The sequence below is a fragment of the Pyrus communis genome, chromosome 5 (genome assembly GCF_963583255.1).
Source record: "Pyrus communis chromosome 5, drPyrComm1.1, whole genome shotgun sequence".
NCBI lineage: Eukaryota > Viridiplantae > Streptophyta > Magnoliopsida > Rosales > Rosaceae > Pyrus > Pyrus communis.
The window spans coordinates 1,543,686-1,554,152 of record NC_084807.1 but is presented as its reverse complement, the minus strand read 5'-3'; the positions used below and the strand labels follow the sequence as shown (position 1 = coordinate 1,554,152).

At 34.8% G+C, this 10,467-nt stretch overlaps 1 protein-coding gene across 1 annotated transcript; it reads left to right on the top strand.

Moving 5' to 3' along the window:
* Positions 1-5,342: 5,342 nt before the first annotated feature.
* LOC137733582 (disease resistance protein RGA2-like) lies at positions 5,343-10,274 on the top strand. Its single transcript, XM_068472719.1, has 2 exons — positions 5,343-5,645; positions 7,163-10,274. Exons 1-2 carry the CDS (start codon positions 5,343-5,345, stop codon positions 10,019-10,021), a joined length of 3,162 nt encoding a protein of 1,053 aa, XP_068328820.1. The 3' UTR covers positions 10,022-10,274.
* Positions 10,275-10,467: the final 193 nt, after the last annotated feature.

Sequence of the window (10,467 nt, the reverse complement as noted above, 5' to 3'; positions counted from 1 at the left end):
GAGTTCTCTGACATTTTTGGTTAGGGTTTAGTTCTTGGGTTCTCTTTTCGTTGTTCAAATTTTTGTGATTTTAATTTTAAAAATCTGGGTTAAAGAAATTTTTCTGAGTTAATTCATGATATTGTATGAAGTATGGCTTATTCTGTTCTCTTTTTATTGAGGTATGAATTTACTTGGAAATGTTTATATGCCATTTGAGAAACTATGGTATTCATATGATTATTTTCATTTTATTTTGGATTTGTTCAAGTTCCAGTTTGCACGATTGTAAGATGTTTATCTAATTCCAAGTATCTAATTGGTTTTGTACCAATATACAGTACTCAAACGCTCTCATCGAATACCCGCTTTCTCCCTCTCTCTCTCATGATAATTGATGCGGAGTACCAGACCCAGAGAAGGTAAGAATCTAGACTTCCCAAACTTGGCCTCCCTTCTCGGCCGTGGAGTATCAACCGGTACACTTGAGCTTCCCAAACTATGTTGAAATATTTGAGGAATGCAGAGTAAACAAAAGAGAAAAGGAATTTTAGAGAGAGCGATATAATAGTTGCTCTGTAATTGTATGAATGAATTAACTATTCAACAGAGAGATAGTTAACAATTTATACAACAACTAATCACCTAGCTTAGCTCTCATGGCACATACTTAACAGACTAACAAACATTAACAATCTCTAAACTGATCTGCTGAGCTGGACCATTAACCTCTGTTTATATCCCAGCCACTCATCTTTCGGCACTTATCACTATTTGCAAAATCTAGAGTTGCAGAAACCCCATTCTTAATGAATATTATTTTTCGTTGATAATTAATTGATGATTAATCTATTCCATTATTATTATTTTATCGCCAAATACTTTGAATATTCATTAGCAAAAGATATAGGGTTAACTATTTAATATTCATTAGCAAATACTTTGAATATTCAAATACTTTGAATATTCATTAGCAATTTATACAACAACTAATCACCTAGCTTAGCTCTCATGGCACATACTTAACAGACTAACAAACATTAACAATCTCTAAACTGATCTGCTGAGCTGGACCATTAACCTCTGTTTAGCTCTCATGGCAAATACTATGAATATTCATTAGCAAAATATATAGGGTTAACTATTTAATGAATACAATTTTGATGGTTGATTGCATTTCGTCAGTTATAAATATGGTGAATCCATTATTCAATACTAGCTGAATAATTGATGAAGTTGCATGTTTCTTAAATGGAAACCTCTGTTCTTTGAATTTGGCTTTTACAATTGAAGTCAAATTGACTCTGGCTTGAGCGACGTTTGTAAATCCCATTTTCTGAAAAATTACTTTACACACCGTGACCTGTATTTCAAACTGTTTACTGGTCTATACTTAGAGATAGTGTACATCATTTTACTTTTTGTTGTGCATGTGACTGTGATCTTGAATATTTGATATTCTTTAGATTTTTAGCATTCAGGTTTTGAAAATTCTGAACTTTATTCTTTTGTTTTTCTTCCTGTTTTATCAAGAATTGAGCCAGGGTCCCTTAAACAACATTTGGGGCAAGCTGTTTTTATACCTGCTGGATGCCCTCTTCAAGTCAGGAATCTTCAGGTAGTTTACTTCGTAGCTAAATTAATATTTTTGAAGTACCAACTCCGGGTTGTTTAATGAAAATGTGAACGGTTTAGATTGACTAGACAAGTAATTTATTTAAAGCATCTAATTGTACTTGCATCTGTATTAGTTTTATTTCTTGGTTGTTCAAGGACGTCACATAGCAAAAGTTAAGTCATCTAATACTACAACGTACATACAATACAGAAAGAAGCTATCTTAATATTGTATGACTTAACATTCTCTGTTATTTATTTTTGAGTTTTCATTAACCCTGTATGTTAAAAAATAGCTATTTTTGAGTTTTGTAGGCTGTCATTTTTATCAATTGTCAAATGTGACTCAAAAACTAATCCAAAAGCTTTTAAAAAATTTACTGTTTGATAATTTCCTTTCCGAAATTCTAATTATGTTTATACTTTTGTCAGTTATTACATTTTTTGTAAGTACTCCAAATTCACATTGTATTTCAATAAATTTTAAACGCTTTGTCTACGCTCTTAAATTTTTTTACTACAATGTGTTAAACTATTTTTAATTACTAAATTAAATTATCGGTATTCCATTTAGTAGAAAAAAAAAAATTCCAGCATTATTCTTATCATTCACAGATGTGTGCTTCTCAAGCTCTGTTCTATACTAATTTTAATGCACTTAACGCTTACTTCAGGATCATTGACATTGATCAAATAAGGTGACCAAATTCTTATTATTGATCATTCAATACCTTCTTTCTTTGCTAAGTTTTTTTCACCCCTCTTAAAACTTATTAACTTTGATATGCTTCAAGTTATTCCTTGGTATAGATATGAGGAAAGTGATTTCCGTCCTTATAGACATTTAATTGAACTGATCAAAAAGGAATTAACGAATAAAAAGTATTTCATATCACAGCAAATACTAAACATTTTATGGTAATTGTTACTCATATATGTTTTAACTTGCTGTTGTATGCAATATATACAGAAATCATGACTTCTACAATTGACACGAGGGAAGATGCAAGAGGGCGGCCAATTCAAAAGGCAATGGTAACCTAAGTTGGCAGAATGGGGACGTAATGTGCACCAAAAATTATAGTTGAACTATTTTACGGTTTTGCTTTGAGAAATTCTCTTCTTGTTTTGCGAATCAATTCTCGGTTTCTTTTGCAAATGTGTCATTCTGACAAATTAAGCAAATAGTTTGAAATTCAAAATTTTAACGGTTTGTGCTGATGGAAGGTAGCGTTCCGTCAGTTGCATCGATTGAAAACAAAAAATATGTTTGGGAAAACTAACGAAAAGTCCTAAACAACTTTAGTTTTTAATCAAGAGGATAAAATAAATTTGTAAGTGAATAGTACCAGGAGTAACTTTTCAAGGTAAAAATGTCCTTAACGTTAAAAGTCAACAGTACCGGAACTGTTTCATTAAGATTCCCAAAATGTTTTGCGCGTTAAACTTACTTTCAGCTTGTGGGCCCTTTATTCAAGCTTGTTTTCAAAAACTCCTACAGAAGCCCAACTGGTGCAAGAAATTGAATAGAAACTTCTTTATTTGCTGCTCATTTCGGAAGGCCAGTTCGAAAAACCTCCTATTTTAGATTGCAAATTTTGTGATGACAAAAGATAAAAGTGGCACATAATAAGTTTTTCTGCACTCTTTCTGAATGTCAGTTGGATAACATCCTATTTTTCTATTCAATCCCTATGACCACTGCATTACAACATATCAGTGTGTTTTCTTCTGTGCATAGATAAAAAATCTTCGGCGCTCTTAGTAAAAAACTAGGTTCTATATATGGTCATTTCTTAAATCTATACTTTACTGGACCTGTTCATGCTCGGGTGATTAACCAATGAACATAAAGACAGCCCCGATTTAAAACATTTCTCAAGAGAAACGCATGTTCAAAACAACTTAAAACTCCAAGCATTAACCGAACAAAATGATTAGGCGGATGACAGAGAGAAACTGGTAACAAAGAACAATTGCCCGAAATAGAAAACACTTTATATTCCTCCCCAGTTCTGAAAAGCCAGAGAATGCGGATAGCTAATCATCGAACAATTTAACTTCAGATATAATCTCACACTACAAAAAGCTACTGTTCTTCATTTTCAATACCCTAGGGTTACTCTTGTATGTATGCATGTATGCAAAAGAGTAATTCTTAATCCAGCATGAATGTCACCTTTGGGCAGAATAGCGCCTGTTCCCTCGTAAGGGCAAGGCTAAAGAGCGAGATATGAGTTTAGTGCATTGTGGGAGTGTGGGTTTGTTACTTTAACCATTTTTTCTATTCTATTCCAGTCTCATGTTAACAGCATGTGGTACACGTCATCAATCGGAACAAACTCAAATCAAAAACATAAATCTCTATCAATGTATAATCATTATTGTGATTCGACACTGCATTCTTCAACCAAATTATGAACAAAACAGCCAGGCCAATGAACAGAAAAATAATTGGACAAAAAATAAAATGAACAGAAAAATAAACTTAAAATTACAACGTAAACCACTCAAAGCAGAGTAAGTATTCAGACATCGACTTTAAGCCGAAAACTATGAAAGTTCCGAATCCTCAAATGCATTTTCCAATTGCAGTACAAACGCTTAAGCATAAACATTGAAGATAAAGTAAAACAACAGAAGATGTACTTTCCCCAAATAACTCAATTTACGGTGGGAGGAGGGACCCATAATGCTTTTTGACATTCAAGTCTCTTTGAAAACAAAACTATTCAATTTGAGATTTTTTTTTTTTTTTAAATGGGTGCAAAGATAATTTTACATTTTGAATTGGGTTGGAGATGATAGTTTAGGTAATAAATTTAGGTTTAAAAAGATATTAGTTCTTAATTAAAAAATATTTAGAGGTTTAAATAATAAATTGAGTGTAAAAAAAGATTAAATGAAACCAAATAAAATTTTCCATCCATTAATTCTTAGCAGCTCTCTGTGTAGATTATAGCATCATCATAAAAGGACATTATGATGTCTCATTATCCCTTTTACTTTTAGTGTATAATGTTGCTTCATTGCTAGTCTTCTAACGTTTACATAGTTCTGGCAATCTTCAAACTTCCATCAAAGCAATCTCAATCTTTCATCTTACACTATTTAAGACGATGACACTTGACAAAATAGTAAAAACGTGCAGCGGTCTGCTCAAAAAAACAAAAAAATCCAGCGGTCAGCCCACAAATAAGGAAGGTGCAGCGGCCTGCCGAAAGGTTAAGAAACGTGAAGGACCCAGCTGGCATTAAAAATAAAATTTGAATTACTAAGATCAGCAGTAACATATTGACCAGTCTTTGTTTTTATTTTTTACATGGAATCATGTGTGAGTGTTTGGAAGTGCTGGGTGTAAACGTGCATAGCCGGGTGTACAAATGCTCAAATGGCCGGTAGATTAATATAGTAGAGTGTGGGCCCGAAGAGTGGGAAAGATAACATGTGGGGAGATCCGGGTCTAAGGGGTGGCCACGTGGTGGCGTGGGAACACAAAAGTAGAGGGAAAGAAAAGGAGAGGGAACGAAACCAACGGCTATAAATTGCAAATGGGTTTAATATATTGACCAGTCTTATTTTATACATGGACTGATGTGAGTGGCTGGATTAGAGAAGGGCATATAGAGATCAAAGACTAGCAGGAGGAGTCATCTTTCACCAGGCAAAACCATATTCTCACTTACAAGTTTTTACTTCACTTCACTTCACTTTACTTGGGTTTTTGCTTGTTCTGAATACAAGAAATGGCGGAAAGAGTTCTCATCAACATTGCAGAACGGATCATTGGGAGGTTAGGCTCCCTTGCTCTCCAAGAGATTGGATTGATTTGGGGTATTCAAGATGAGCTCAAGAAGCTCAAGAAGACAGTTGAAGGATTCCAAGCTGTTCTTGTTGATGCTGAGGAAAAGCAAGCCAACAATGAAGTCAAACTGTGGCTCCAAAGCGTAGAAGATGTTGTTTATGAAGCCGATGACGTTCTAGATGAGCTTAATACTCAAGTTCAGCGACGACAAGTGATGCGTGGCAATACTAAGCTGTCAAAGGAGGTACGCCTCTTCTTCTCTTGCTCAAATCAACTTGCTTTTAAGCTTATTGATATCCACTTATTAGGAATATAGCAGGTCTCTCAGTAACTCATAATTAACTGCCATAAGTCCTCTACATTATTGTTTTCAATGTTTCATATAACTTAACATTCCAAAACTCTATTAAGTTATTTATACAATTCTATCAACATGATGACTGTGTCTACTCAAATTCTTACATGTGCGCCTTTTCCTTTCTAGCTCAGATCAACTTGTTTTTGGGTTAAAGATGGGTCATAAGACAAAAAATAGGAATAATTAGGTCTGATCCCTAGTCACCAATATTTCTTGATTGAAACATTATTGGTTTTAAATTTTTGTTTGAAGTTCTTTCACTTCTGTCCATATCAAATTCTTAAAATTAATCAAATTTCACGTCAGATTTTCAATCATTATTTAATTTCCTTTTATGTCATTTATGTTTAGAATAATTGATTATTTACATAATTTAAGGGATTTTATTGCAGCTAGATATTCCTAACATCCTTTTAATTTGAAATTTAAATATAAATTTACACGTTCCAATAGCTTCATCTCATTTTTGGTTTGACTGAATTTAATCCATGTTTTGTCATAATCATGGGTCCATGATATTTGCTATAACGCTTATGGATACGTTCTTTTGAAATTTATAAATACGTTGTACTCATCTAATTATACGGGTGCATTTTTTTTTTTTTAATAAAAAGATTAGGGTTACACACATTTAAACAATTTTCTTTTGGGAGGATGTAGGAATTGTACCATCATTGTATATGGCAATTGTATGGGTATTTTCTTTTAGCAAGTTACTACAATTACATCTTCCGTATCAATGTAATAGGTACAGTTGCAATTGTTTAAATTGCTGCTAGATCCTCTCTATTGTTCTATTTTTCTACCCATATTATAATCTCTCCCACCTTAAAAAGTAAAAAAAATTAAAAATATTATTTGTCCCCTCACTTTATTCCTAAAATAACGTCTAATAAATATTCAACCCAAAAAAAAAAAAAACATTGTCAACTTCACAAAATATTGAAAAATGAAAATTTCAAAGGAAAAAAAAAGCCGCTTTTTTACTCCACCTATCCACCCAATCTCTCGAGCTATCCCGTCCGGTCGGTAAAACCTCCACCTCTCTTTCTTGCACTTCCCCCGAACACCCATATCCATAATGTACCTACTATCAAAAAAGGTACGTCTCTTCTTTCTTTAGTTCAAATCAACTTGCTTTTGGGCTAAAAGATGGGTCGTAAGATGATATTAACAAGAGGTTTGGTGAGATTGCATCTCATAGAACCTTTTCATAGTCACATTAGCCTACATATATCCACCTATTAGGAATACAATAGGTCTCTCAATAACTCAATTAACTGCAATAAGTTGTCTACATTATTATTTTGAATGTTTCATATAACGTAACGTTACAAAACTCTATTAACTTAATTAATACAGTTCTTTCACATTGATGATTATGTCCATTCAAATTCTTACAGGTGCACCTTTTTTTTTCTGGCTCAAATCAACTTGTTTTTGGGCTGAAGATGAGTCATAAGATAAAAGATATTACCAAGAGGCTGAGTGAGGTTGCAAATCGTAGAACCTTTCACTTAGAAGTAAATCGTGAAGATACACGATTTGTAAAGAGAGAGAGGCTCACTCACTCATTTGTTCGTAAGGAAAATATTATAGGGAGAGATAAAGATAAAATGGCAATTATCCAACTTTTGTTGGATTCCATCTCAACTGAGAATGTGTCAACCATTTCCATAGTTGGAATTGGAGGATTGGGAAAAACTGCACTTGCCCAACTCATATTCAACGAGGAGGTGATTCAAAAGCATTTTGAGTTGAAAATATGGACATGTGTCTCTAATGTATTTGAGTTGGATATAGTTGTTAAGAAAATCCTTCAATCCAAAAATCATGACGAGATTGAGCAGTTGCAAAATGATCTTAGGGAAAAAGTAGATGGGAAGAAGTACCTACTTGTGTTGGATGACGTGTGGAATGAGGATCGAGAGAAATGGCTTAGCTTGAAGAACTTGTTAATGGGTGGTGGAGAAGGTAGTAGAATACTAATAACCACTCGTAATAAAACCGTTGCGACGATATCAGATGCAGCTAAATCATACACCTTAAAGGGTTTGAATGAAGAGCAAAGTTGGTCTTTATTTAAGAAAATGGCTTATAAAGATGGAAAGGAGCCAGAGAATCCAACAATTAAGGCAGTTGGGGAGGAGGTTGCAAGAAAATGCCAGGGAGTGCCACTCGCTATAAGGACGATAGGTGGGATGTTGTTCACCAAAGATGACAAAACTGATTGGTTGAATTTCAAAGAAAAGACACTTTCAAAATTAAATCAAGAACAAAATGATATTTTACCAACACTTAAATTGAGTTATGATGTGCTCCCATCACATTTGAAGCATTGTTTTGCTTATTGTAGTTTGTTCCCACCTGATTATGAGATCTCTGTACAGAGATTGATTAGATTTTGGGTGGCGCAAGGGTTCATTAAGTCATCTGACGAAAACGAGTGTTTGGAGGATGTTGCGTATGAATATTATAGGGAGTTGTTGCAGAGATCATTTTTTCAAGAAGAAAAAACAAATGATTTTGGTATGATCGTAAGTTGTAAAATGCACGATCTCATGAATGAACTTGCAATCTCAGTGTCGGGGGCCAGAAGCATCATAGTTGATATGAACCAAAAGAATTTTCATGAAAAACTTCATCACGTATCTTTCAATTTTGATTTTGATTTGTCGCAATGGGAAGTGCCAACATCCTTGCTAAAAGCAAACAAGATCCGAACTTTTCTTTTTCTTTGCCAAAAGGAGTTGAGTGGTAGAGATGGGTCATTATGTGATTCATTTTGTGCTGCAATTGTTTCAAATTTTAAGTCATTGCGAATGTTGAGTCTCAATAACTTGAGTATTACAAGAGTACCTAAATGTCTTAAAAAAATGAAACATTTGAGATATCTTGATCTTAGTGGGAATCCCATGGAGAGACTTCCAGATTGGATAGTTGGACTGTCGAATTTGGAAACACTAGATCTCAGTTGCTGTGGTAGGCTTGTGGAATTGCCTAGAGACATTAAAAAAATGATCAACTTAAGGCATCTCTTCTTGGGAGGCTGTAAGGGGTTGAGTGGAATGCCAGGTGGAATTGGTGAATTGAATGGTGTTCGTACATTGAATAGATTTGTTTTGAGCGAAAGCAATTGTTTGGGGAGGGGCGGTAGTGCTGGTCTTGCTGAGCTGGGGACCCTTAACGAATTAAGGGGAGAATTATTCGTAAAGAATTTGAGGCATGTGGTGTCAGAATCAAATGTTGGTACACCTCTCAAGGACAAACAGCATCTTTGTTCGTTGGATTTAGAGTGGACATCTAGAGTAGATGGAAGCGCGGTTGATGAGGAGGATATTATAAAGTCAATGGAAGTATTGCAACCCCATTCTAATCTAAAGCAGTTGGAAGTGTGGTATTATGGTGGTGTGAGGTTTGCGAGTTGGTTTTCTTCTCTCATAAATATTGTTTATCTCAAATTGTGGGTTTGTAAGAGATGCCAACATCTTCCACCCTTGGATCTTTTGCCTTCCCTTAAGTCTCTTTGTCTTATAGAGTTGGAGATGTTGGAGTACATATCAGAGAATGAGAGCAGTATTAGTATGAGTGATGACATGATGAGGATCTCATTCTTTCCATCCCTGGAGTACCTCTGGATATCATATTGCCCTGTTCTGAAGGGATGGTGGAGGGCCCACACTCATAACAGTGCTTCTTCTTCTTCATCAACGGAAAATCTATCGTTGCCTTCTTTTCCTCATCTTTCTACATTGGAGATCTGGCATTGTCCTAATCTAACTTCCATGCCTCTGTATCCAAATGTGGTTGAAATGGAACTCAACTGGAGCAGCTGGAAGGTTGTTGATTCCTTGTTTGTTAGAGGAGCATCTGATATTACACATGATGTTGGTGTTGATGTTTCTGCCTCTTCTTCTTCCCCTCATCTCTCCAAATTAACACATCTGTCACTCCGTGGAATTGAGGATTTGGCATCACTGCTAGAAGAAATAAGCAGTGTCACCTCACTTCAGGAGCTTGCAATTAGTAATTGCGATAATTTGGCATCACTGCCAGAAGAAATAAGCAGTCTCACGTCACTTCAGGAGCTTGCAATTAGTAATTGCGATAATTTGGCATCACTGCCAGAAGGGATTCGTGGACTCCCCTGTTTAAATACATTGCAAATTTCTGGGTGCCCCATGTTAAGAGAAAGATGCAAGAAAGAAACAGGTGAGGACTGGCCTACGATTGCTCACATCCCACACATTGACATTTATTAAGGTGCGTTTTCTAACTTGTTTCAATTCACACTAGCCTAATTCAATATAAACTACGAAATATTCAAATGCCAATCTCATTTCTTAATTTTATTCTTCATTCATCATCACCAGCATTTTACTATTTCTTTTCAAATGACATTACCATGTGGATCAAAGTTTCCGTCGTCCATACTTTTTAACTTCAATTTTTTTTTAATTCTTCATTCATCATCACAAGCATTTTACTATTTTTCTTTAATTTCCTTCTTTTCAATTATAGTCTTATATGCAGCGAATGGGGCGTCAACCTTTTGGATTCAATATGTGATGGCCATGTTGACTGCTTGGAGTGGTTGTTTATGTTTGCTTTTTTTTTTTTTTTGATCATCAGGGTTTAGGTACTATGTCCCCCCTGTTGTAATGTTTTTTCTTCAGTAATATAATATGGGCGTGAGGGCCTAGCCCCC

Excerpts from the sequence above, each read along its gene's own strand:
- LOC137733582 (XM_068472719.1), top strand. The coding sequence starts at position 5,343 with ATGGCGGAAAGAGTTCTCATCAACATTGCAGAACGGATCATTGGGAGG. Across the intron at positions 5,646-7,162 it reads ATACTAAGCTGTCAAAGGAG|GTGCACCTTTTTTTTTCTGG; the intron begins GTACGCCTCTTC and ends AAATTCTTACAG.